The sequence below is a fragment of the Sebastes fasciatus genome, chromosome 6 (genome assembly GCF_043250625.1).
Source record: "Sebastes fasciatus isolate fSebFas1 chromosome 6, fSebFas1.pri, whole genome shotgun sequence".
NCBI classification, from domain to species: Eukaryota; Metazoa; Chordata; class Actinopteri; order Perciformes; family Sebastidae; genus Sebastes; species Sebastes fasciatus.
In genome coordinates this window covers 27848484-27876445 of record NC_133800.1, presented here as the reverse complement: position 1 = coordinate 27876445, position 27962 = coordinate 27848484, and the positions used below count along the sequence as shown (strand labels likewise).

Genomic DNA, 27962 nt, shown 5'->3' with positions numbered 1-27962 from the left:
CACAGTATATCCAGTTTAGACCCAGCCCATTGACATGTGTCCTCTGTAGTGGACATTTTTTCCACATGCGTATCCTTTTACTCTTTTGACCTACTCTATCAACCCCTGGTGTATTGTAAAGAGGATATCCTGGGCTTTCCAGTGATATTAATCAAGTTGAATGTATTCTTGGTTTAATATCACTCTACGGCCATAATGTGTTAATAGTTGTATCTTCTAAATACAATTTTTTTAAAGCCTAAATTATTGTAAGATTTACTTTTAACTCTAAATAGGAAGGAAATCACACAAAAAAAAGGAATTTGAAGACACTTTTTTTACTCGGTTCCCAGGAGGATATGCTTTTTTATAAAATAGAAATGTTATTTCTTAAACACTTTTTTTTTACAGTGGGCACTCATGTCACAAAGACCACGCCCACAAGAGCTGGCAAAGTGATCTGATTGGTTGTACGTCATGACGTTAGACGCACGTTTTTGTTGTGCAGCGCGCCAAACCCCATACAGCCAGTGGAAGTGCATCAAACTCTTTTATATCTGTCTATTAGTATTTAACAGAGCTTGGAGCTAAAGTCACAGTTTACAGGACACATGGCTTCTTCAAGTAAAGTGCCGTTACAGAACAGAAACTTACCATGGTGAGTTAAAAGTGGTTGTTTTTCACAGAAAGGTTGGAATAGTTAGTGCTAGCTAGCTAAACTAACATGGAGTCAAGATAGCAGCTTGTGGTATTTACAAATAAGGTTATATATTACTTATACTTGTAAAAAATGAATATTACATCTTAATCCTTGTGAGTTTGTTTTTAATTCGGCATACATAATAGCTCGTCTATGCATCCCATATTACCTTGTTGCCACTTGAACCAAGTGGCTCACAGGAAATGTTGCAGCGTTTAACGTTGCTGTTAGTGTGAAGCATGTTGACATATTGTTTATTATACCGCATGCACGGTGCAAAATATGCATGCCGAATTGAAAAGTGGTACCCAGCAATTTGAAATATCTAATAAGTTCAAACTTATTGCATCATTTACCCAAACCTATGAAGTAAGATAGTTTAAAATAGATAAACTCTTAATGAAGTTCGTTTTGTAGTTTACACCAGTATACAGTGTGTGATGCTTTAGCTAGTGTTAGTTTGAGTTACTTTTGTAAAATGAACTTGTGCTGTACTTAGGGCAACTGCTCCAAGTGTTGCAAGCATTACCTAGTCATTTAGCAATTGGAAGTATATTATTGATAACATTATTGATCTTGTTTATCTTTCTGCTCCATATTCCAGGGTTGAGAAATACAGACCACAGAAACTTGATGATCTGATCTCACATAAAGATATTCTAACCACCAGTAAGTATGTAGACTGCCAGACGAAATAAATAATCCTCTTTTATTAAGGCCCAGTCAGCAATACTTAATAGCACATAAATATGAATTACACAGTTGTAAGAATTATTTTACTAAATTAAAAAGCCTATATAGGGATAACTTTCTCTTCCGCCTGTCAGTGTTGCTGGCTCTTGTCTTTGTTGTTTACTATAGTTGTACTGTAAGTGTTATTAATAATTAATATTTCAAATGAATAATAGCATTCAAAAGGATCTTTTTTTTTTTTTACAACTTTTTACCATCTCTTCAGTCCAGCGGTTTATCAGTGAGGAAAAGCTTCCCCATCTCTTGTTCTATGGTCCTCCTGGAACGGGAAAAACCTCCACCATCCTCGCCTGTGCCAGGCAGCTGTACAAGGACAAAGAGTTCAACTCCATGGTGTTAGAGGTACACTACAACTCCTCATTACACACTTTTGGTTTATTGGGCTTCTCTTTTCACTTTCCATCTTCAATTGTTTAGCGACACGACCATGTGGCCCTTTGATTTAATGACTCGTTTCGTTTTGCAGCTAAACGCATCAGATGACAGAGGTATTGATGTTGTACGGGGTCCCGTTCTGAGTTTTGCCAGCACCAGGACCATCTTCAAGTAAGACTAAAAATCTATCTACACTTGTCACATAACCTTCTATTCAGATATTAATGTTCTTTCCCTTTATTTACAACCCATAACTGCAAGGGGGGATTATTTAAACGGCTGCCTTTTTGTCCATCGCTCTTGTCCTCCAGGAAGGGCTTCAAGTTGGTGATACTGGACGAGGCCGATGCCATGACCCAGGATGCCCAGAATGCATTGCGGCGAGGTAAGCCATCTGTTCGGCCGGGCGTTGCCCACTGTGAGCCACACGGCTCACTGAGCAGCCAGACCATTTGGCTACTGATGAATTACAGCATATCTGCTTGTACACCCTGATATTCATTCTAAAAATATTGGAAGATTTGGTTTGAACCATTGATTGAGCTAAACTGGATGTCTTTAATTATCTAACCTCAATTGTTCTTATAACATAAGCTTGTGTGATCAACTTTATGTGTGATTGTTGTCAGCAAGAATTCAAAAAATAATTTTAAAGGCTTGAGTTTATAAAGTGAGTTGTATGAGAGGTCTTTGATAGAAGACATGTTTCATCCTTCACATTTTTTAGTTACATTGATTTCTAACGTGTGTTTCTCCCGCTCTCATCCTGCTCTCTCTCTCTCTCTCTGTCTCAGTTATTGAGAAGTTTACAGAAAACACTCGATTCTGTCTGATCTGCAACTACCTCTCCAAGATCATCCCAGCTCTGCAGTCCCGATGCACCAGATTTCGCTTCGGCCCGCTGTCCCCGGACCAGATGATCCCTCGGTTGGAGTATGTCGTCCAGCAGGAGAGGTGAGTGTATTTATGTGAAAGTTTCTTCTCCATCTACTGTTAAAAACAATCAGAGGTAAATGATGCTGGATGCTGGTGGATGCTGTTACTCCCAGAAAACTGGTGTGACTATTTGTTATTCTGCTACTGGTTTGGGTTTCACAGGAAATGTGTTGTTATTTTTTAAAACATAGAGAGAAATAGTTTTATCGCAGAAAACTTGCACAAAATCAGCGTGAAATCAATTGATGATGTTGTTTGTTTGCTATCCCAGTTTGACAATAATACATTTATGTTTATTAAATAAATGAAGCTTTACATTGATCTAACTGTTGATTGAATGTGTTTGTGGCAGTATTGACATAAATCCTGGTGGAATGAAGGCCATTGTGACCTTATCATCAGGTGATATGAGAAGATCACTCAACATACTGCAGGTACGACCAAACGCTCATCTTGATCATTGTGCCTCATTGTGGTGACGTGTCGCTGTAAACAGCTGAAAAGCAACACTTTGTTATGTATCATCTTCGCAGAAGAGTAAAATGTACTGACTGTATTCCACCTGTGGGATTTTTAGAGCACCAGCATGGCGTACGGGAAGATCACAGAGGACACGGTGTACACCTGCACAGGTCACCCCCTCCGCTCGGACATAGCCAACATCCTCGACTGGTCCCTCAACAAAGACTTCACCACGGCGTACAAGCGTATCCTTCAGGATAATTCACTGTAGAATAAGTTCTTTATTTATGTTAATACTGTATATTCAGTGCATTTCTTTCTTGCAACTGATACTACTCGATAGAAGCTAGCTTTAGCTAAGTGATCATCAAATCTACCAGATAACTCACTTGACATTCAAATGGATGATAATTGCAGCAACACATTGACAAATATTACACATGCTATATATGATTCGATTGGCTTAACTGTTTGTGTTGTTGCAACTCTTTAACACCTCATTCACAGAAATCCTTCAGCTGAAGACTCTGAAAGGTTTGGCCCTGCATGATATCCTCACTGAGGTTCATCTGCTCATACACAGAGGTAAGGCCACTGCAGGGAAAAGAAAATATTTAGTTTAAAACCAGGTACTATGTTAAATATGAGTTTTCCCTCTGGTGTTGGCTGTCACCTGACTTGACAATATCTCGCAGGGAAACCACCAGATCTTAATTTTGAATCCCTTTACACGCATAGTAATGTTGGTTGTTTGTGTTCACTATTGGCAAAGTTTTAAGATAATGACCCTGACCCTTATTTTAGGGTCAGTATCCGCTGATTATCTTTTTGCAACTTCAAAGTTTGGTGCAATAAAAGTATCTGAATTATTGTTTTCTTTTCCAGTGGACTTTCCTCCAGCTATTCGGATTGGTCTGCTCATCAAGTTGGCCGACATCGAGTACGTGAGATCACTTGTGCTTCCTCTCATAAACTAATGTTAACATTACATAGAAGTCATTTAAAAGAGTCTGATCCAGATGTTGGGGAAGTGTTGCTTTTGGATTTACCGTGTGTCGTCTCCTCAGACACCGGCTCGCCTCGGGAACCAATGAGAAGATCCAGCTCAGCTCCATGGTGGCAGCTTTCCAGGCGGTGAGAGATCTCGTGGTCAGCGAGGCCGCCTAGATACAGTAACCGCTGTACATCACAACCGAGTTGTTTCTTGAATGCAAAGCACTGGCGGAGAGAAACGTTTTCACCAATTCCTTAGTGACTACCAGAAAGAAATCGGTGGAATCACTTGCTTGTTTAGAAAGAATGGAGCAGATGCCCTTAAGTGTCCACAGCGTGATTGCCCACCACTGCTCCACAGAGTTGATGCACAGCGAAGAAAATGCTCGCAGCTATCTGAGTCACTCACATCTGCATACAAACGGAGCCAACTGGAAGGCAGTTTGTACCAAAAGAACATTAAAATATGGACTTGGAAAACTGTAAATTTAGTCACCAGTGTAGGATCAACTTACTGTCACCCATCTATCCATCCATTAAAATATGTAAAATATACTAAAGAAATGTGTCAAACAACATGCCATAATGTCACAAATACAACTGTAAGAATACATCTTGTGTTGGAATCTGTTTAATAAAACTATTTCTTGTAAGTCCAGTTTGTTATCTTATATTAACAATGAATATGTGCAAGTACAGTACAGTACTAGTGCTTGTGCTGTTTTGTGATAAACAGAAATTAGAAATACATATACATTTTATATTTACACAATAAATTAATAGTATAAAATTGTGATATTCAAGTCATAAGCATGTGAACATTAACTTTATATGCATCGTCTTACAGTAGTAGTGCAATAAATGAAACCCTTAATGTAGGAATGCTGTATCTAAAGTAGATTACAATAAGAGATGTTCCCGGTGCTAAATCAAGCTTTGAAAACATCTCAATCGGCAAACATAATTATTGTAATGCGTGACAATCACTCGCTGTAAATGTCAGTTGTTGCATTGTGTTTCTATTTAACCTTCCCACTCCTCGTCGTCTGAGGAGCAGCAGGTCTTGAGGCGTTCAGGGATGTTCCTGTAGGTGAGGTACTCCAGGATCCTCTTGGGGAGGGGCAGCGGCTCCATCTGGTGCGTGGAGACCGAGTGGCGCAGGATGGATCGGCACAGGTGGCACAGGCTGGGCACCGTCCTGGGCGCCCTCCAGAACCTCACGTGGCCGTCTCTGGTTCTGTCACAGGAGGGGATGATGGTTAGTGTTAGTTATATGGCGGCTGAGAGGGTTTAATGCACTGCAACTTGAGAAAACACGCAGCAACATTGCTGAGATTTGGTTTTGCCCGTAATCTTAAAAATAGGCACTTTGAATAAAATAAACAGGAGTTTTAAAAGAACGATATTGCCCCGTACTAAGTAGCTACAGTCATAAATCCTTAATTCTTACGATGAAGATGGTAAATTTCACATATACAAAAAAACAAGAAAACAGGTTGCAAAAGACATACTTTCAGACAGTGCATCAGTTGTAAACAGTGAGAGGGTTTTATGCACTGCAACTTAAAAAAAAAACATGCAAACAAGAACAGGACATCTCGCTTTCGCTGAAAATGTGAGGTGTAAACAGGTTGAAATGTTAATTGTTTACATGAAAGCCTTTGAAGCGCCAGAGATGGCTAAAGTGCGTTTCAGTTTAATAGAAAAACACAAAGATGAAACATAAGCGTATGAATGAAGAAGACTGTACTGTCTGTTTCTGTATTTTCATTTCTGTAGGTTAAGAATGTTTTCCCTACGTCTTAGAAGCTGGAACCAGCAAATGTTTCGTATTTTTCTTTGATAAATTAATAATTGAATAATACAGTTGATAAATTATCAAAATTGTCAGTTGCAATTAATTAGCTGTTCATTTTAGCTCTATGATTATGTTTCAGCAAAAAAAGAGTATGAGTATGTTTAGCATGAGAATGGCCAGAAAGGAAGTGGGTTAAGAAGTTCTATGGATATTTCTTTTTCATCATGAAGCGGAGTCACCACTGACATCCACTCTGACTCTACGCTGAATTCAGCCACCGCCCTCCACAAACTGCAACATTTCTAAAGCCACCTTTCAAATCTACAAGCAGCGAGAGCTTCATATTAATAATAATATTGATTGCTTGGAGGACTATTACCCTGTGGCAACCACTCCCCCTTTTGGATGGTATTTGCAGCAGAGTCCATTAGAGTCTCGGTCCACTTTCGTCTGCATCACCATCCCTTTCTGTCCCGGCTCCCAGATCCGAAGAGCTCTGTGAACACGACACATCTGTCTTGAAATCATTCTGCACATGAGGACATAATATAAAAGATTTATGAGATGGAGCTGATGAAATGCTCACCTGTCGTCGGTCACCATTGCCAAGTGCAAACCGTTGGGAGAGAACTGTATTGCTGAGATTTGGTTTTGCCCGTAATCTTCGAAATAGTCACTGTGAATAAAAGAATCAGGAGTTTTTAAGAGTGATATTGCTCTGTGCTTAGTAGCCATAGTCAGAAATCCCCAATGCTTCACATTATATACAAACAATAAACAAGAAAACAGGTTGCACAAGACAGGGACACCAGCAGGACATCATTTCAGGCAGAGCATCAGATGTAAACAGAGATAGTGTAGGATGTATTTGGTTCCCAGCCTCAAACTTCTTTAACTTCTTGAAATTAATTCCTGGTGAAAACTGCCGCATGCCTTTAATTTACAGTACCAAATATTTAGTACATTTATATGGAGGACGGAAATAAATGTAGCAAAAATAATATTAAAATATAATAATTTAATATATTTATGTTTTTATTTTTAAATGTATTTATTTTTGCATTTATTTATTTTCAATACTATTTTATTCTCGCTAAATAAATAAATGTCATCAAATGTAGCAAAATAATATTAAAATAAATGTAGCCATTAACTAATTGATAAAATGTGACATATATTGACATTTGTTTTAATTTGCTTCCTTATTTATTTATCTTTGTATTAATTCCCTTATTTATTAACTCTTTGTTTAATTTTCCTTTTTTATTTATTGATATATTTATTTTTAAATTTATTTTGTATTTTTAATATAATTTATTTATCAAGTAATTTATTTTTTATTTAGTTAGTTTTAATATTATTTTTGCTACATTTAATGACATTTATTTATCCAGTAATTTATTTTAGATTTTGGCAGGTTCCTCCATACATTTAGAGACTGAAAGCTGAGTGTAAACTTACACCAGAGTGGCCAGTTTCTCTGCAGTGTACGGGTCCCAGAGGTCGATCCACCAGCTGGAGCCACTGAAGGCCGCGGTGGCGAGCACCGCCCCATCGGGAGAGAAGTCACAGGAAGACAGGAGGTACAAGGTCTTGTGGGTCCCTCCTGCCAGGTTCCTGATGAACGTATATGACCGCAGACTCCACAGACACACCATCTGGTGAAAGTAAAATCACGAAGGGTTAATGAGTCTTTAAAGACCGTTTTTAATTTGGGATAACGAGGCTAATTCTGCCCTACGGCAATTACTACAGAAGTTGCAATGCCGGAAAATCTAGTAACTTGATTCTCAGTGATGTACTGACTCAGTGAATGTCAACAGGACAGGCTGGAACACGCAGCAAAACAGTGTGATTGTGATCTTAAAAGTCTGGTATCACACAATGTTAAACTGTCTGCCTTTCTTTGCAAATGAGAAGGTGTCAAAATTTGCAGTTTGACAGGAGTGGGCAGAGCTCCCCGGTGCTCCAAATGTCTCCAAACGAAGAGAACAAAGAATCAAACCGATAAACTTTCAAGTCAGTCTTACAACTAAACAACAGGAGCAGTTGAAGATAACCAGATCTGATGGCCAAAACGCACTTACAAGCAAACTCTGCACTAGAGCTGCAACGATAAATCAATGAATTGATTAGTTGTCATCTATTAAATTAATCGCCAACTATTTTGATTAATCAATTAATCAGTTTGGGTAATTTTTTAAGAAAAACAAGTCAAAATTCTCTGATTCCAACTTCTTAAATGTGAATATTTTCTGGTTTCTTCACTCCAAAATGACAGTAAACTTAATAAAACATTTTATAGACCAAACAACTAATAGGATTAATCAAGAAAATAATCGACAGATTAATTGACAATGATAATAATAGTTAGTTACAGCCCTACTCTGCACTGAAAATAATGTCTTAAAAGCTGGATGTGACTTAGTTAAGCCCATCTGGACTTTCAGTTTCATCCCTGCCTGAAAATGCTGCTCTAATAATCAGAAAAACACACTTGTGACCAGAAGCTTGTAAAAGCTGAAATGAATATTTGCATAGGGTAAAGATAAGCCTGGAAACGCCTTAGGAGGAAGAGTTAAAAAGAAAAATGCCCTCCCTTTAGTTAACAATCATTCCAGCGGCCTTGAACAATGAACTTGATGCAGGATTATGTTGAAAGAATGTAACTTATTGTCTGACTAAAACACAAAGTTGTGCAACAGAAACAAGTCCCATTCTGCTGAACTGAGACGATGAATATTTGCTACTTTTGCACAATCTTGCTTACTGGTGGAAAATGGAGGAGGAAAAGTTGGATACAAGAGAGCTTTGTTCCGTCTGAAAGATTTCAGACGGCTTTGAGACTTCGGGCATTTAGAAGTATTGTAGTTTTATCTACACATAGATAAAAATGTCCTTCAGGATCATTCAGTCATGCGATTTTTTGTGTTTCTGTGCGGCTTTGCCTTGAATATGAAATTTACAATGATTCAACTCACTCTGTCAAATCTGCCGACAGACGCGATCATGCTGCAGTCTGATGATACGCAGCAGCAGCTGATCCAATCTTTATGGCCAGAAAGCACCTGCACCTTTTTACCTGCAAAACACAGAATACAAAGTCCAACTTAACTGAATGAGACGCACTAAAAAAAAGTCATCACTGGATACAACCAGCTCCTGAAGTGGCGGAGAACGTGACTCATATATGTGTAAACACAAACATTTGTTTGCTTTGACCCTTTTACATTCGAACAGGAGGTTAAGGTAAGTCGGATTGCACGGTGACAAAACACAGAGACAAAGTGTTAAACAAGCAGAAAACTGATGATTTAAAAACTGAAATTGCACACCCTGAATGCTTTTCCCCCAACTGCTTTTTTCAATGCATGCCATTTAAACGGTTTTCCAACATTCCAGGCAGCCACTGGTTTCAGTCAATATTAACACAGAGTCACATTCAGTTTGCAGAGCCTTCAAACTTGTTTGGCAACACTTCACTGTGAGGAATTAATGGTTTTTAATGTTTGACTAGGGTGCATTCAAGGATGCTCCACCATTTGACAATTCAGTCAGCTGCTGAAAAGCCTCGCATTTAAGAGCAATGTCTGCAAACCTAACACCGACATGTACAGCGTAAATGCACAATGTAACATTAGTGGCTTCATCCATACTAAATATTTGGGCTGGAAACATCATTCTTGTGAGATGCAGCCGACCTGGAAAAGGCAAGGTGGACCGTATTCTTAAAAGGTGCTAAATTCGAAATTCAGAGCATTAATATAGCAGCAAACAAATATTTGCTAAGCTATAAAGGAGTTAGCTCTAGGGCTGAACTGAATGCTTTGAAGCTTTGACCGTTGCCATGGTAATCAACCTTCAAATCAGTATTCGAATGCTTTGTTTTTTGTTATTTTATATACAAGTATGTAATAATAATAATGTGTAAATCCCAAAATAGCCCATAAAATAAGAAATAATCCCACAACATTATTCAACATGAATTCTTATTAGTTATTCTCAGACGGATATCACTGTTTGTTATGTGTAGACATGTGTGCAGTAGTGCAGCAGTGGCACTGTCCCGAAGCTTGGAATATTTCTCACCGAAGCTTCGAAGCTCAAAAAATGGTATTCAGGACAGCCCTAGTTAAATCTGTTAGCTGCCATGTGGAGGCGATCCCTCAATGCGTTCCAATACCCATACTACCATACCATTTAGCATGCCAGAAAAAGATTTAGTATGTCCCAATACGTAGAATGTCAATTGCAGTATGCCAAAAATACCAGGATGTCCTACTATATCCAGTCGCATTTTGCAGTATGTAAGCCAGCATGCTTTTCTGGCTATTCTGACCCACAATCCTCTGTGCAGCGGATATATGAGCAAGAGGGTCAAAGTTCAAGGCAAATGTTAAGACAAAGTAGTATGTCCCAATTGTATGCATGCATACTGCATGCAACAGTACGTACTTTGTAAGGGCAGCTACAGTATGTACTAAAAGTAAAAAAAAAAAAAAAAAGTATAGGATTTGGAACGTAGCCATAGATATGCTCTGAATTTGGAATTTAGCACCTTTATTTGTCAAATTATAAGATTGCTTTAGAGACGCTAAATGTCGAGTATCAAATATCAGATTTCCTCTCGTGTTTGAACACACCAGCAAGAAGACTGATGATGTTATTTTGACAAAATTTAAAAACGTGTTCTGGGGTGAATTACCAATCTCAGTGAGCCGATTCTTGTATCTCGTTAGCATTAAATATAACCACTGGCTGTCTGATAGGCTGGATATCAATATAAAAACATCTGATATGTTTTAGCAAATGGTCTACAGTAATGAGCACAATTGGTAGTTAACGGGCTAAACATGCAAATGTACAGACAAGTTTAACGAGCAAAATGGAATTAAACAAAACAGACGATATCTGATAATATAATGGATATTAAATAACATCCGCCCTAAAGGTAAACAACTACTTCCTTACACTATTTACCCATGAAACAGTGTGTTTGCATTGCATTTTGATAAGTACACAGTAAGAGTCGTATCAGTAAGGACTGTTTGTGAACGCCACTCAAAATGATGTTAACACAAGAGAGGAGGTGAAAACATTACTCTTCTGAAAACTTGAAAAAAAGACTTGACTGCACACACCTTTGTGAGCCAGGTCCCAAATAATCAATGTCTTGTCCCGAGAAGATGATATGAGTGTGAGCGTCCCGTTCTGAGGGAAGACCAGGTCCCTCACAACGCCCTCATGGCCATGAAGATCAAATACAGCATCACCTGAAAAATACATAAAAAGCATGTTAAAAATCTTGTGAAAACAGCTCAGGTAAACATCCTCCTCACTAGCAGAAATAAATCACCTGTTAACACGTTCCAGATTTTGATCACCCCGTTCTCCAAGCCTGTGGCCAGAAGCAGGCTGTTGTTCCCTTTTGATGATGATGTTCTAGCTGGGCGTGCCCCTGCAGGTGATTTTGGAGGTCTGGGTCCGAAGGCGAGGCCCCAAACTGGAAGACCACAACTGAAGCTCTTGTCTCCTCTATCGGTCTCTCCATTCTGACTGTCTCTGCGGGAGAGAAGAGCATCAGATACCATAAAAAGCTCAAACGTCAGGTGTGAAGCTGGAGCTGCTGATTAATAGAGTTGCCTTTAAGTGCTGTTGGAAATGTCACAATCAGGACAACAGATGTAAACAACCCAACAGTGAGGTTAATACAACAAGAAAGAAAAAAAAACATTGGATTTGATCCACTTATTATTGCTTCTGCTACTTCCATATGTTTGTTTATTCAACTTTCACAACTTCAGTAAACACTAAAGGTGGTTATCAAACCCCAACACTTTTTGATTACCAACAGAGAGAGTATTGAAAATTGTCAAATATCAAAAGTTGGCATTGAATGTCAAATTATTTGGCTTGATCTTACTTTAGGCTACCATTTTATTTAGGTAAATTTAATTATTTAGCGTGGAGCAATTTCGCATGTTTTGTTAAAAAAAAAAAAAATAGTTACTTTTTTTTTTGTACGTATCTTAAAAGGTATCGTTTTGATATTTGGTACCTAAATGCAGGCATCATATTGGCACATAAAGTGCAGAGCAAATTGTATGGAGTCCCAAAGTGTTTAATATTATTAAATAAATAAAATGCTTAAAAAAATAGAAATACATGAATAAATAAAAACAAAATATGTAATACAGCCATGCAATTGTGAAATATTTTTATATTATCTGCTCATTGTAATGAAACACTATTTTTTATCCTGCGGCCAGTTTATTGCTGTGTAGTTTTTTTTTTTTTATTCCTTCCTGTCTTTCTATTGCACAATGCCATTTCCTCCCCACTGACCATTTAATTTTGTAATATCAGCTTTAATCACAGTGACGACAAAATTTGATCGACTTTGAGCAGACAACTTTTTTATTTACTTATTTGACTTTTAATTGCACAATGTTTAGTTTATTTGTAACACTTTGGGTCTCTGTGATGGAAAAGCTAGCCCAGAAACTGGTGGTGACAGTCATTGGGAGATATTATATGGTTATATATATATATATATATATATATATATATATTTATTTTTTAATATATTTAATACAGGCACGACAACATGATGGCATGACAATATAACCTCGCAAAAAGAGAAAAAATGTATAATAAAATATAAAATTAATAAAAAATAAATTAATAAATAGCGAGAAAAAAATAAAATTATTAGGATCCCTTCAGTAATTTAAATAATTAGGTTGACAGTGCCGACACATTTAGAAACTGAAATATACATAAGATATTTAGAGTGTATTTAATATTTTACATAACGTTAGCCCCATTCTTTGTTTTACTCTATCTGCTTTTATTGTCTGATGTTCTGTTTTAGCAGTTACCATATCTTTTACTTTATTTATCTGCTTTTATTGTCTTGTGAAGCACTTTGTAACATCTGTTTTGAGAAGTGCTATATAAATAAATGTATTATTATTATTATTATACTTCACTAGAGCAAATGTTTTTCTATTTCATGTTGTGCAACATTTTGATGATTTGTAGCAACTATTTTTTCCAATATCTTCAATTTTAGTTGTTTTTAGGATAATAAAGTCAAGCATATAACCCCAATTATTGATTTCACACACGTAAAAACATCCACTACCCGTTACTCCTACCCTTTTAATCACATAAGCCAGAATGTCCGAGGGACACCTGAAAGCATCACGGTGTGGATGGATTAAATGTTAAGTGAACCTACTCGGAGTCGAGAGGCCAGGCGACCACCCAGACGATGCCGTGTCCCATCGACCAGGCGAACCAGGCTCCGTCCGGGGAGAAGTCCACGCTCCAGGTCTCACATCCCGCCCGGCCCTCTAAGGACGGAGGACGCTTGGTCTTCAGCTCCAGGACCAGAGCCGGGTCGGACGCTGGAAGAGGACGGAAAGGCATAAACATAATAAATTCAACGGCTGACAGACATCCTCCTCAACCGCCGCCGAACGTCGTCAGCAGTTCGCTTCCATCACCTTCGCCGCTTCGCTTGTTGTCAAAGGAGGTTTAAACCAGCTGCTGCCTGGCGACGAGCGTTGCGATGACAACCCGCTCCGAGCTTAAGAGATCATTCATAAGTAATATGTGACTTACATGTCTTTTGTACCTCCGCGTTGGTTCCCGTGGAGCACATCGTTTTAATATCTTCACATTCTTCGCTTTAACTTCCTGAGTTTGTCCATGGAAATGAAAGCTTGTTGTGTCCAGAGAGAGAGAGAGAGCTGCGACTTGTCTCTTCGTGTTTTGCTATGTGGAAAATGTGCGGCTGGTGGGAAACAACAAAATGTTCAGCTAATTTCCGGTTGTCTGAGTCACCATTGGCTACGACGTTGAACGACGTAGTCACGTTTTTTTTTCTTTAATTACGTAACCTCAAAGCCAAGCCACGCCCCCTCATTAATGTTAATGGTTTATTGGTTTGTTGATAAAACATTTATGAGGACACATGTTAAAATATGATGGTCAGTTCAGAGTGTTGAAATTAATTTTTTTTTCTTAAAATATTATATATTAAAGTGTCTATCTAAATAATTCCCAAAACATACTTTATATATTTATCACATTAATATTATTTTTACTTGATTTTAAGTCCCAATTTTCTGACTTTGAAAAACATAACCAAGTAAAAAAAAAGTGTAATCCTGAACATCAAATCAATAACAAAGGTTACATAGTACCATTTAAAAAAAATATAAATATAAAATATAATTTTTTTAAAAAGGGATTCATGTCCAGGTATGTCCTTTCAATCCTTTAAATCCAGATTAAAACATGTATATTCCCGTCTGCCTTTAAGTGAACCATAAACCCTTGCTACGATTCACTTTTCACTTACATTATATATATATATATATATATATATATATATATATACACAAGTCACGTTTTTTTTTCCATTTAAGTACGTAACCTCAAAGCCAAACCACGCCCCTCATTAAAATTGAAATTCATGTTAATGGTTTATTGGTTTGTTGATAAACATTTATGAGGACACATGTTAAAATATGATGGTCAGTTCAGAGTGTTGAAATTAATAGAATTTTTTATTAAAATATTATATATAAAACTTATAATATTTATAATTTATAATTTATAATGCACATATTTATTTAGCTTTTTTAACTACCTTTTTTTTTTTACTCTTATTTATTGTATGCCCTGCCTTATTCTTATTTTATGTACTTACTTACTTCTTCTCTTAGAATCTGTGCTGCTGTGCAACTGCAATTTCCCCACGGGGATAAATAAAGTGCTATCCTATCCTAAAGTGTCAAAATGTCAGACTGAACTACAGAGAAAAGTGTGTTAAATAATTCCCAAAACATACTTTATATATTTATCACGTTAATATTATTTTTAGTCCCAATTTTCTGAATTTGAAAAACAAAACCAAGTACAGCAGCACAGATTCTAACAGAAGAAGTAAGTACCCCCGCGACCCCTAACGGGATAAGCGGTTGCAGATGGATGGTAAAAAAAAAGTGTAATCATGGACATCAAACCAATAACGAAGGCCGCATACTTCCATTTTAAAAATATAAATATAAAATATAATTAAAAAAAAGGGATTCATGCCCAAGTATGTCCTTTCAATCCTTTAAATCCAGATCAAAAACGTGTATCCTTTAAGTGAACCATAAGCCCTTTCTATGTTTCACTTACATTATTTTTATCTATCTATATATATATAGATATCTATATACTGTATATAGATATCTATATATATATATATATATGTATCTATATATATATATGTTCTTAAGCATCTTTGGATTCACTGTAAAGTGTTATACGGCTGATTATTTTATTATTATTGTATTATTATTTTTAAAACATATAGGATATTTCCACTTGATGTGATGGTGCCTGGCATACAGGCTTTTTTTTTTTTTACTTTAAATATAATAATAATAAATCATTATTTACTTTGAATTAAGTGTTGTCATTCATTTTAAACATTCTTTTATTAAATTTAGGGCTTTTTATTAATTTAAAAAAAATCTCAAGGGATATTTAAAGGAAAGTTTGCAAAGACAACTGCATTGCCATGTATTTTTTTACATTCAAGAGGTTAAATATTGAACTTATTATACCCTACTAGCTAGTTTATGACCCCATTTTTATATGCAGATTGTCAGTGATTTCACTCTCAGATCATAATTTAAATACTTAAAAAGAACAAAGTCAAAATATAGTTATATTTATAGCAATATTGATATATTGAGTCAAAAATCTGATGATATTTCACTCTCACTATCACCCCAGATGTCATGTGAACTTGGTGTTCAAGTACAAGTTCAAGTAGGTGAGAAAACTGAGTTTCGGTTGTTTTACGCTTCACTTCATCCTACACTCATGAGACGACTGACAAACTCACTCCACCACATTTTTGAAATGGTTCCAGTCTCAAGTTGCATTCTGGCCTGGGATAGTCATAGTTAAATGCTACATGTACAACACAGGGTGGGGATGTATGCATATATCAATAAGTTATGGATCACCAAAGCCATTGTCACATCACATTTAGTTTAAACAGCTTCATTTACTGCACAAAAATCTCAATATCAGAGCAACATATTCAAAATGCTGTACAAACAAATCATAGAAATAAGCTTACAAAAATTCAAAACCCTGTTAAAAAAAAATTAAAAGAGATGATTTTGTTTTTACATGCGTCTTCCACCGATTCTGTTCACATTGTCATTGGGAGTAAATGGTATTTACCTAAAAATAAAACACTTATCTAAAAAACACCCAGTACCTAAAATGTTACAAGATCCGCTGGCTCTTCTGTCTGTACAGTATCGTCCTGGTGCTGTGAGCTGGTGTCAGCAGTTTCTGCATCCTCATGATCACCTAAAATAAAACACAAAAGGGACATTTTCACATGACCAAACTCTTCATTTACAAACTCAATATAAACTGCCATGATGAGGTCATACTGGATGGGAGTCGATGTATCTGGACGAGCGTTGTGTGGTTTCCGTTGGTTAACGGAGGCAGCCGGGGAACGGCGTCCTGAAAGAGCTGCTCGTCGTCTGACTCCACCAGACTCAGCACATCTCCTCTGTCCTCCTCCATGTGCCTAAAGAGCAGAAATATTATCATTACATTAGAGTGAAGATCAGGAACTATATGATAATAAATACATGAGACTCTTTTACATGGATACATATCATCAAATCTTTGTTAAATGTTGTATCAACGTCTGTATCCAAACTCCAAGGAGGTTTAGGGAGTTTTGAGAATGTAATGTATTCACCATGGAAAAGCACCCAAATTAAATTAAATTTACATATATATATATATATATATATATTTAGAACAGACCGTTGCTATGTATAACACACCGCTGCTATGTATAACAGACCGTTGCTATGGGCGCAGTTCTGATCTCGGACTCTGGAGTAACATTTTTGTGTCAAATTATTGATTTCTTAAGTAAATAGCCATGTAATAAGCGGGATAATGTACAGCGAACGGTTCATTGTTGCCCTATCAGGGTTTATTTCACAACAATGACTGGCTCACTGTACATTATCCCTTATGTGGTATCTGCTCATCTAATGCAAAAAAAAAGGAAATACACATATTCCCCAAAATGCTTAACTAATCCTTTAATACAACATGCCTTGCAGTTGCATTGCATTGTGGTCTAATGAGGCCACAATCAGAGCAGAAATTGGTATTTCTGCTTCTTTTCTGATGGATTTATACCAGTATGATTACTGAACACTGGTGCCAAATAGACAAAAGAGAAGCTCAGCTACTTGATTCAAGAAATCTGATGTTTACTGTTGCAACAAATCAAATTAATTTCATGGTAATATTGTAGTATGACAGGAGAACATCTACACACGTTGGCCAGATGTTTGCAGGAATAAGAAAAATAAACTACTGCAATAAAAATATAACAAACTAAAAAACAGAAAACCCAGATTGCAGTACATAATCTAATTTAATCTCTTTAATTGAATGGTTTGGGTTACTAAAATAAGCATGCAGTGCGTATTAGATAAGTAGATGTGAGGTACTCACCCAAAGCCATCTCCTGAAACAAGAATATGAACAGAAATTGTGACATTAGTATTAGTGGATTTTTGTGATTTATACTTCTCATATACAACATTACAGATGAGATTTCAATGTGAGAAAAGACTGATTATGATCTACGGTAGGTTAAGTTGCATGCATTTGTGACTTCCGTGCTCATGTTGCAAAGGTAAGACAAAAGTTACCCAGGCAAATTCGGTGTCGGCTGGAGTAAACGGTTTTAGCTACGATCGCGGCCGCTCCCACGATCAATGCAGCTATGAAGACGCCGATGGTCGCTCCCGTGTAAGCAGAGGAAGCTGTCGAGGCAAAACACAGGATACAGGAGAGGAGTATGAGGCAGAAGAAGGGAGGAGCAGCAGGTTTATCAGCATTCCAGAAGTGGAGTCGACACCTGCAGTGACTGGCTTATTGTTCAAACCTCTGATCCGTTCATGAACTATGTTCATGACCTGATGTACTGAGAACTGTATGTTCAACTCGCCATTCCCTCTGACGTTGAAGCTTTCATTTGTTTACAAAAATGCAATAACTTATTGACCCAAACTCACTCTTCACAGTGAGGTAGAGTTCCAGCTCGCGCACGGCGAGGGGGTTCTCGCTGCGGCAGAAGTAGTAGCCTTCGTCATCCTTGCTGATGTTGTGTATGGTCAGCTTGAAGACGGGGCCTTCCTCAGACAGGACGTACTTCGATCCGGGAACAATGTCCTCCTGCTGGAGCCCTTTTCTCCACGTGGTGTTGGCAGGGGGGACGGACACGTCCTCGGAGCAGGTTAGAGTCACGCTGGTTGCCTCCAGAGCCGTGACCAACGGGTTGCCTTCAGGGTACGGAGATTCTGGGAGAGAGGGACAAACATTGAACTATTTTCAGACTCTTCTTTTCAAAGGTATAATAGTATAATAGTTGGCCCCAGTGGGAATAAAACCCGCAATCTTATTTGACAAGGACACACCTCATCTTCAATGCTTTGATCGACATCAAAGAATGCAGATAAGCTATTGCAAACGTATAAACGGTCACACACACTTTTGCGTCATCTCATTGTTGCGCAATCCCGTCCTGTGATAACCTTTACACTATATTGAATGACTCACTGACCACATGACCTAGATGCAACACTGTGTCCTCGTTTACACGCTACCAACTGTGTCTCTGTGGCTGTGTTTGTAACCGCAGCAGCACTTAAAATCTAATTATGAGAATTAAACAAGGAGTTTATAAAGTCCTTAATATTAATGTTGTTACACTGAAGTTTATACAGTAAGCAGAGCGCTGTGAAAAAGACGTGGAGAGTCTTTGGGTGTTCATAGGAGGAACAGAGTAGATGACATGCATTGTGAATCCGTGAGTTTGTGACAGGAAGGGCTTGTCGCCTAAAGGGGAGGAGGTACATTTCAGCATGTAGGCTTTGTGACGGTACGAATTCCTCAGATTTAAGCTGATCAAGAAGAAGCCTGAGAACCAGTTCCAAATCACATAATACACAAGTATTTACTTGGAGAAACAAATCTCACAAGTGTGTTCACAATTAAACAAATACCTCTTCAATAAGGAAATGTGTGTAAAGGTGATTTCAATGAAAATAAAGCCTGCGGGCGTTATTGTTAGACAGCAGAAACTCTGCCCTGATGCAGGTAACCTAGTGGAAAGGTGTTCAGGTGTTCCAGCTCAAAATCACCCTCAAGCAGAAAAGTTAAGACAGCAAAGAAGTCTCTAAAGGGCCTAAAGGCCAGAGTTTCTAGCTGAATATGATGAAATTAGTTCTGCAAGAAAGGACGATAATGTCCTAGGTGTGTAGTTCCCCTCCTCTCTTAAGCTCTAAAGAAAGGGCGTCCGTCACACCCTGATTGGCCGAGAATTGAACCAAGCTGCTCTCAATTGTTAATTAGGAGCCGGTTCCCCGCCCCCACACACACCCTGCACAACAGGTGACCTGAATAACCTCCAATTAACTCAGTGACCTTCAGCTTAAATGGATTAGGAAAAGGGAAATGACAGCAAGTACCAAAGAATGAGGGACTGCTACTAAGTACGCATCACTCACGAAACATGATTTCTCACATCCCTCTGGTGGTTTGTAGTCATGCAGATGATTTTGGTTTTATTTGGCCACAGAACAATGCAGTCATCAGTTTCACAGGGACTTTTTTTGTGTTGAAGTCTTGTATGGTATCTCTACTCATGCTGACCCTTTATAACATTAGGATTTGCGTGGATTTATCTGCTTTGAAGCTTTGAGATATTTCAGATTTTCTACCTCCATCCCAGTATAGTGGAGGTAAATATTAAAATATTTATTTTTTGGTATTTGCAGCATTGAAAAACTACATTTAAAAATTAAGCTGTAATATATCTTTCTAGAAACAGTATCAGGTACTCTGGATAATCCACCAAATAAATAGTCCCCACGAAAACTGTCCACAGTTACTCTATGTGGATTATCCAAAGTAACAAGGATACTTTAGTGGAGATAGATGTTTCTTTAAAGTTTTTAAAATGTAATTTTATTATTCCAAAAAAAAAATCTGAATTCCTGAGATTAAAGTCATAAATTTACAAGAAAAAAAATTGTATATTCTCTGAAATTAATCTGGGAAATTTACAAAAACAATTTATAAATTTGCGAGATTATAAAGTCGTAAATTTTCGAGAAAAAAAGTCTCGGACTCATCCAAGTTTATTTTCCCATAAATTTACAACTTTAATCTCTAAAATTTTGAGTTTTCTCTCGAACTATTACCCCCCTTCCCCGGGTTCATAATTATTAATTTATTTGACCTACAATGGCCCTAATACGCTGTAGTACTAAAATTCCTGTGTTACTCTGGATAATCTACAAATCTCACTGCGAATAGCTTTTATGCGTATTATTTCTTTGTTTCTAGAAAGAGAAGCTGCTGCTAAATATTTTAATCATTTAAAATAATGTGAGCACCAAAAAAAAATCCTAAATTGTGCTGGTGTGGAGGCAGAAACCTCGGAGGCAGATATCTCAAAACCTGAACAAATAAACCTCAAACTATCTGCATGGTGATATTCGACTGGTGGTAATTGAGAAAATATGTTTTGTTTGGATGAACCGGCCCTTTAAATTAAAGTAACGTCAACACTAAGAATACTGAGTCAAGTAAACATTGTCAACAACCTCACTGAAGAGTGTCAGTGTTGCTCTAAAGTGGAAAGCACATAAAAGATTCAGCAGTTGCACATCTCAGGATTGTTAAGTTTCACCACAACATGCTTACTGAGAGTAAACGAACACGGCTTCTCTTTTCCCGCAGCGAGCGCAAGGTGCTGGGCCATGCACCTCAGCGTCTGCCCCTCGTGCAGCATCGAGCGGTTCAGCGTCACTGACAGGCTTTCCGTCTCCTCCGTTGCATAAACGTGTCCTTTCCAGCGAGCTCCTTGCTCTCCCTCGTCTTCTCCCCAGCGTAGCGTCGGGGTGGGATACGCTCCAAACCAGGTGCAGTTGAAATGGACGTGGGAGGGGTCCTGTGCTGGTGTCCACATACACTCAGGGTGTCTGTCTGGGACATCTAGTCAGGACAAAACACATCAGTAAGGACACAAACTACAGAGAGCAACTGTTGTACTATGATTAAATATCAAGCTAAATTAGAGACACCGTCTCTGTATGTGCATTCATTACACTGGGATTTAGACACAGTCACCTTAAATAAGAAAAAATGGTGAAAAGTTCATAAACAGTGTTTGTTTCTTGAAAGCAATAATCCCATTTCATCCAGTATTTTTCACCCTTGTCTTTTAGTAGTCAACATCTTTTCCATGGAGCACACTGTAATTACAGTAGTTAACAGTTTTTATTAAAAAGGTACATAGTAGGAGTGTTTCTTTGAAGCAAGAATTTAGTAATAATCTTTTTTTTACCTGCAGCCATTAAGATCCTCAGGGGGTAGAAACCCAGTATCCCTGACATTAAACGTCCTACCTTCTCTCAAATAGGCTGAATATATGACAACTAGGGCTGTCCTCAACCAAAGAAATTCTTAGTCGACTAACACTCATACGATTTTCTCAACTAATTGATTAGTTGCTTTAATCGACAGATCTGTAAAACCAAGTTTTTCCACAAAGAATCACACAAAAGCACCACTTTAAATCTTGTGTTTACCAGAGATGTGCTCATAAGTTTCTTGGAAATTAGTCATTCAGCATGAAAAAAAGCATAAAAAATTACTAATCGACTAAAGAAATCTTAGTCGACTAAGACTAAAAAGACAGATTTGTCGACTAAGAGGGGGCAACCCTCAATACCAACATGTGTGCAGGGTCCACCAGTGCTGATTCACACTCCCTCCAGCAAAGTACTGGGTCACAGTTAATTTACATTTCTGCTTAGGAGTTATAAAAACAACAGATTTTTCCAACAAAAATCTTTCCTCTTCCTCTCTGTAATTTGGTGAAAGTGCGCTAATTTTCCCTCCTCAGGTGTTTTAATTTGTATCTCCTTTTCCCAACGTGTTCTTATATAATTTGTTGGATTTTTAGTCATTGATGTGATACCATTGCTCTATACTTTTCTTAAAGAATAAAACGTATATAAACTTAAATTTAGTCATTATCTTGTTTAGTAGCCTACTGCGATCTCTACATATTGTTCCCCTACTTAAATGATGCCGAACTCAACTTTAAGTCTTGAGTTCATAAGAAGTCATTGATCTTCCAGAGGAATTTCCTCGGAAGGTCTGTTCAATTTAAAGTAAATATTGATTAATCACGCATTTATTATTGGAAACTTTATCCTTCGAATACAGGATGTTGTGCTGTCTTCTTGCCTGTAGACAAACGTTTTCATGTTCAGCTGAATTACTGCACTGACTGAAATACTTTAAATGCATTATTATTTACATATCAGTCCTTTTCTAGGAAATTCCGAGTCTATTCGCCCTTCAAAATAAAGTGTTACATATCTATGAAATGTGTAACCGTAAGGCCGTGATTAATCTACAAGATGTCATTTTTAAAAAAAGATTTTATAAACAGGTTGAGACACATTTACAAGTGAAAATCTAGAAAAGTCATGCATCTATGAGTAATTCCATGAAATCAGCAAAAACAGGAAATGTTTGTGTGTTAAGAATTCAGGAAGTCCATATTCAATTACCTCGTGACCCTGCAGATAAAACTGTTATTTTTATAACAGAGGCCACACAGATGAACTACTGTGTTTACTTGATCTCTTTGTGTTCTCAGTCTGGCAACATTTGACATTATCTCCACCTTTTTTGACTTTTACTTAGTTGCTATTGGATGATGACTCAGCTTTTTTCCTGCCTATATAAACATTTCTGTTTTTTCCCCTCACCTTGTTTGACCCTCTATTATTTTCTCCGAAAGAAGTACAGTAAGGGAAGTTAAGTTGTTCTGTTTTATTGCTTTGATGCTTTAAAGCATTGAATCAAAGGGATTTAAATTGACCTTTCTGACAACAGAAAAAGTGAAAGTGCTACTAAGTGATCTAAATCACTGTAATCAAATGCCTTTCTTTTATCTTGCTCTGGTTTTGTGGTGGCTTAACTCAATTTTGACATTTTGTCTTTGGAGATAGAGGAAAATCAAGTGCAGAATTCAAATATTGAAGCATTAAAGGGATACTTCGGGTGTTTTGAAGTGGGGTTGTATGAGGTACTTATCTATAGTCAGTGTATTACCTACAGTAGATGACGGTCGGCACGCCACCAGTTTGAAGAAACAGACAGAGAACAGACAGAGTAAAGATGGATACAACGGCTTCAGTTCCCCATCGGAAAGGGCTGTCTGACGGCAAGGTTAAGTGGCAAAAATATTTTAAAAAAATATATTTAAAAAAATGCTAAAATACGTTTTGCTGCCGGCCCCGTCCACAGCAGTACATTGCTTTGCTCTCGTGCGGTTACTCCTGTCTGTTTCTTCAAACTGGGGGCATGTCGATCGTCATCTACTCTAGGTAATACACTGACCTCACACAACCCCACTTAAAAATACCCGAACACAAATGCCAGAATGTTTTCATCATAATATTTCTTCTCTTTTCCAGATTTAGGATGAGGTTTAAAGCTCCTGTATTTTATGGCGTTATGGTTAAGGTTTTTGTCTGTATATTTTTGTTTATTTCCTTTCCTTAGATATCTAAAACTTAATAACCGTGTCTCAGTGTACATGATTTCTTGTTTTTGCAGTCCAGTGAATGAAAATAACCACTAAAATAATACTTCTCGACATCAGACCTTTAGTCGGAGAAAGGCATTCTGGGTATTGTGCTCCTGGTACTTACAGTATACTAGCAGTTGTGTGCTCTTATTGACGGCCTGCTGAGAGACGGTGTTGCGGACCCTGCAGCTGTAAACTCCCTGAGCGCTTGGCTGAACGTCTTCTATCCTGAAGTCCAGCCAGGATCTGGAAGCTGAAACCAGCGACTCGTTGCTGGACGACGCTCCGCTGAAGGCCCAGGTCAGCTGCTGAGACGGGTAGGAGGAGCCAGAGCAGTTAAAGGAAACACTGGAACCCCGAAAGACGATGAGCGTCCCGTTGGACAGAGCAATGGCCGGACCGATGGACATAGACACGTTTTCTGGACCACCTGAAAGGAGAACAAGCAGAGCTTTACAACAGTGTCTATTCTCATCTCTCATTATTCAAGTTGTAATGTTACTTTAAATTATTTGATTAACTGTGATATTACTTGAAAAACCTTATTATTGCGTGATAAGTAAATTGTCATGTTTGCAAGAGTATATGTTTCAAATATCCATAACTGGACGTGGTTTTATTATGCTTTGTGTGGAGTTTTTGGCCTCAGTTGATGCTGATGATGCTGATGAGTAAACTTTTGATGAACAAGACAAGGTAGTTAAAAAGTAAGACTCATGTTAGGAAACAAGAGCACAAACCAAGAAAGTAATACAAGAGACCAAAAAATGTATGAAACAACTAAGTAGACATACAGCTACCACTATTACAGGGTTATTATTGTAATAACATCATTCATCCCACACCTTCACCCTCCATCAGACCTCTTATATGTACATATATATAAAAAAAAACACTGGTCCCCATGCCTTATGAAACATATATTAATTTAAAGAAAAATAATGTTCAGTTGCAACTTTAAAGGTCCCATATTATAAAAAAGTGAGATTTTCATGTTTTTTTTATTATTATAAAGCAGGCTTAAGTGCTATAGAAATACTGTGAAATTATCGAAACACTCAATCCACAGGGAAATACACACAGCCCGTATTCATAAACTCTGCATTTGAAACAAGCCGTCAGGATTTCTGCCCATTCGTGATGTCACAAATATACAATTGACACAATTTTAAACGTAAACATTCTAAATGGGTCCTAGTTTATTTCCTGTTGCAGTGTATGTGAATGTCATCAGCTGACAGGAAGTAAAACATGGACCAAAGCTGTTGCCTAGCAACGCAATTCTTTTGCAATTCCGTCAAAATGCGCTAAAACGGAGCGTTTCAGATAGAGGGTGAATACAGGTATATTCTGGCAGACAGTATGCGGAAAATAAAGTTGTTTTTTTAACATTACAGCATGTAAACATGTTCTCGTAGAAACGCAAAATACAATTATGAACCTGAAAATGAGCACGATATGAGACCTTTAAGTGTCATTTTTTGTTTGTTTGTGTCCTGCCCACTCTCATTCATCACCTGTATCCATGTGACTGTTGTTATGTAGAAGAACCAGTTTATCTGCTCTAAGGAACTCTAGTGAACATATAAAACCACCCAGTTTCATCCTACTGCTCTCATTACTGGACATACAGTATAACAAAACAACCACTTACTGGTGACTTGCAGCAGGACACGTGCGTGAAAGGTGTTGTTGCCAGGCAACGTGGAGCTGCACAGGTAGATCCCCTCATCTCCAGGTATCACTCCTCTGATGTTCAGACTCCCATCATGCAGCAGTGCGAGGCGCTGTCCTGCAGGTGAAGGAGTCGGTGAAGAACCGGCACCTCTGATGACCTCTCGTCCATTTTTCACCCACGCCGTTAAAGTCGGTGTCACGTTACCGACGTTGTAACACGGAAGCAGAGCGACGTCGCCCGGTGTGGCTGTCAGCTCCGTATCGGTGGAGTCACTAACCGAAACTGCAGCTTTAACAACAACAAGAGGGAGAGAACAATGTCAGCAGGTTACAGACTCACCTGTGTTACCTGTCACATTAAACACAAACTCACCTGTCGCACAGAAACACAGGTGTAGAAGCGCGATCGCTGCGACTGTCTTCATGGTAACTCTGCAGAAACACTACATCGCCCTCAAAAAACAAAAAAGAAAAGGGGAACAAAAGAGCTTCCAGTCCAAACCTGTCTGACTAGTCCACCTGAGTGAGTTTGTCTGTAACACACAGCGACACACCGGACACCTGTCCGCCCATTATAACATTATAAACCCACTCTACAGGTGAGCTGACCAGTCTGACATGATGACACTTTCTGTGTGACCCGAAGGCTCTGTTTACTAGAGCATGCTGATCCGGGAACTTTAGCACGAATAAACCACACCCTGACCTCACCTGGTTACCTTGTTAAAGGAGCAGTAACACATTATTCCTTCTTATTCTTCTTCTTCTTCAAGGAACAATAACACAATTCTTCTTCTTTGTATTATTAAGCTAACATCACATCAATATGACACTGCATTATGACGGTTATGGTACACTGCAATAATAAACTCAGAAACAAAAGTTTGGAAACTTGTGTTTGGTGGATTATTTCTCTGTTGTTATGCTAATTGTATTTGACATCGTTGTAAAGCCTGTTTATTTACCTTCACAATGATGTCCAACTTGTATGGATCATGCATTTGTGGGATGAGCAGCACAGCTGATTATGTGGGTAGCGCGCAAGAAAAAATTGCCAAAATGCTCTGCCAATGGTAAACAGTGTATTCTCCTGTTGGTATTGACTCTTGTTTTAAGTTGTTTTGAGACACATTTGAACCACTATCATAAAGGAGATAATAGGCATTATTCCACTTTACTGATGACCACAGACCTACAGTAGACTATTATAACCCCAGATGAATCATATTACATCTTAATAAGGAGGAAATACACATTCCTCTGCTTTGACAGCTAAAATATTCATCAATTTACTAAATTAATTAAATAATTCTCTCACAGTCAGAGCCCAGTTTCTAAAAATGGGATGTCTGGAAACAGAAAGTGTGTTAATGGAGCAATGTGAGCTGGAGGAGTGATGAGGCTGAAGGAGGCTGATCTGATTGACAGACATCTCAGCAAACTACAACCCACATGGCAGTGACGTCACGGCGCCCTCTGGCGGTCGCATGGAGCTGGTGCAGTTTGTAACGTTCACGTGTAGCCAGATTGCTCGGAAAAAATATAATTCATCACACAGTACAGAACTAAACACAAGAAGCATCAAATAAGTTTATTTACCTCCCAACTTGACTTGATGATGCTTGATGACAGGATGCTGTGTATTGTATATATGTATATATATATGTCTTTATATGTGTATATATACACATGTATATAAGTGTATATAATGTGTATATGTATATATTGCATGTTGTGTGTATATATTGCATGTTGTATGTGTATATTGCATGTTGTATGTGTATATTGCATGCTGTGCAATAATTATATAATTATCTGACGGACACTTTGTGCAATAATCTGGCAAAACTGTAATCTGGCAAAACTGTCATCTCATCAATAAACATATTGTATTTTTATATTTTATATTGTATTATATTTTATATATACATATATATATATATTTATATTGCACTATCTTTTTTTATTATTGTATTATCTTTTTTAGCACCTATGGGATTGTCACAATCTAATTTCGTTGTATTTACAATGACAATAAAGGGTTGAATCTTGAATCTTGAATCTTGAATCTTGTTTTGCATGTGCATATTGTATATTATAAATTGTATATTATAAATAATAATTTAAGCATATAAGAAAAGATAACAAATAGTCAATATGATTAAGCTCAATATGTAAGTATTGAATTGGTATTGTGATTAAGTTATATTATAAGTAATGAATTGGTATTCTGGATTGATAACAAATTTATATTTTGATAAGGATAATTATATCAGTAATTCAATTATATTTCTGTATGACACAGATTAAAGGTAATAATTATAGTTAGAATAATTATAAATGATAATAATTATAGTTAGACAAATTTAGGAAAATGCAATTAGAGTATATGTATGGCTCAATAAGGAAGTTGGTTAATAATTAATAATTGATTTATGGAGAAGGGGTGGGATTAGATAAGTTTAAACTTCTTCTCACTCCTTTTCGAGTATTTAAATCAATGCATCAAGTGTTTGACAATTTATTTTTCTTATGCGTTTCATTTTATG

The 27962-nt window shown here is 37.5% G+C and overlaps 3 protein-coding genes across 5 annotated transcripts; 1 reads left to right on the top strand and 2 right to left on the bottom strand.

The window, feature by feature from the left end:
• The first annotated feature begins 467 nt into the window (after nucleotides 1–467).
• On the top strand, nucleotides 468–4382 carry rfc5 (replication factor C (activator 1) 5). Its single transcript, XM_074638981.1, has 11 exons — nucleotides 468–637; nucleotides 1284–1348; nucleotides 1638–1774; nucleotides 1899–1978; nucleotides 2119–2192; nucleotides 2602–2761; nucleotides 3096–3177; nucleotides 3321–3450; nucleotides 3713–3790; nucleotides 4091–4145; nucleotides 4273–4382. The coding sequence occupies exons 1-11, from the start codon at nucleotides 591–593 to the stop codon at nucleotides 4370–4372; spliced, it is 1008 nt and encodes a 335-aa protein (XP_074495082.1). The 5' UTR covers nucleotides 468–590; the 3' UTR covers nucleotides 4373–4382.
• Nucleotides 4383–4813: 431 nt separating this feature from the next.
• Nucleotides 4814–13803, bottom strand: wsb2 (WD repeat and SOCS box containing 2). Its single transcript, XM_074638980.1, has 9 exons — nucleotides 13626–13803; nucleotides 13240–13408; nucleotides 11353–11558; nucleotides 11138–11269; nucleotides 8978–9078; nucleotides 7458–7654; nucleotides 6583–6672; nucleotides 6376–6492; nucleotides 4814–5435 (listed from the first exon to the last, which is right to left on the bottom strand). Exons 1-9 carry the CDS (start codon nucleotides 13663–13665, stop codon nucleotides 5222–5224), a joined length of 1266 nt encoding a protein of 421 aa, XP_074495081.1. The 5' UTR covers nucleotides 13666–13803; the 3' UTR covers nucleotides 4814–5221.
• An 856-nt stretch (nucleotides 13804–14659) lies between these two features.
• Nucleotides 14660–26070, bottom strand: vsig10 (V-set and immunoglobulin domain containing 10). Of its 3 annotated transcripts, XM_074638979.1 has the most exons (9): nucleotides 25787–26050; nucleotides 25391–25702; nucleotides 23861–24166; nucleotides 20832–21122; nucleotides 18137–18421; nucleotides 17771–17884; nucleotides 17571–17583; nucleotides 16475–16617; nucleotides 14660–16388 (listed from the first exon to the last, which is right to left on the bottom strand). In XM_074638979.1, the coding sequence occupies exons 1-9, from the start codon at nucleotides 25836–25838 to the stop codon at nucleotides 16294–16296; spliced, it is 1611 nt and encodes a 536-aa protein (XP_074495080.1). In that variant the 5' UTR covers nucleotides 25839–26050; the 3' UTR covers nucleotides 14660–16293. The 3 variants fall into 3 exon arrangements, 1 of the variants encoding a protein (XP_074495080.1); XR_012594319.1 differs by lacking the exon at nucleotides 17571–17583 and having other exon boundaries at nucleotides 17762–17884; nucleotides 25787–26070; XR_012594320.1 differs by lacking the exon at nucleotides 17571–17583 and having other exon boundaries at nucleotides 25787–26055.
• Nucleotides 26071–27962: the final 1892 nt, after the last annotated feature.

What these genes read in the sequence shown, in the direction of transcription:
- rfc5 (XM_074638981.1), top strand. Translation starts at nt 591, where the DNA reads ATGGCTTCTTCAAGTAAAGTGCCGTTACAGAACAGAAACTTACCATG. An exon ending in CAGAACAGAAACTTACCATG is followed by an intron (nt 638 to 1,283) that starts GTGAGTTAAAAG and finishes TCCATATTCCAG; the next exon opens with GGTTGAGAAATACAGACCAC. An exon ending in TCATCTGCTCATACACAGAG is followed by an intron (nt 3,791 to 4,090) that starts GTAAGGCCACTG and finishes TTTCTTTTCCAG; the next exon opens with TGGACTTTCCTCCAGCTATT.
- wsb2 (XM_074638980.1), bottom strand. Translation starts at nt 13,665, where the DNA reads ATGTGCTCCACGGGAACCAACGCGGAGGTACAAAAGACAT. An exon ending in GCCTGGCCTCTCGACTCCGA is followed by an intron (nt 11,559 to 13,239) that starts GTAGGTTCACTT and finishes TCTCTCCCGCAG; the next exon opens with AGACAGTCAGAATGGAGAGA. An exon ending in GCAATGGTGACCGACGACAG is followed by an intron (nt 6,493 to 6,582) that starts GTGAGCATTTCA and finishes TCGTGTTCACAG; the next exon opens with AGCTCTTCGGATCTGGGAGC.
- vsig10 (XM_074638979.1), bottom strand. Translation starts at nt 25,838, where the DNA reads ATGAAGACAGTCGCAGCGATCGCGCTTCTACACCTGTGTTTCTGTGCG. An exon ending in GCCGTGTTCGTTTACTCTCA is followed by an intron (nt 18,422 to 20,831) that starts GTAAGCATGTTG and finishes CCTCTCTCCCAG; the next exon opens with AATCTCCGTACCCTGAAGGC. An exon ending in GATACATCGACTCCCATCCA is followed by an intron (nt 16,389 to 16,474) that starts GTATGACCTCAT and finishes GTTTTATTTTAG; the next exon opens with GTGATCATGAGGATGCAGAA.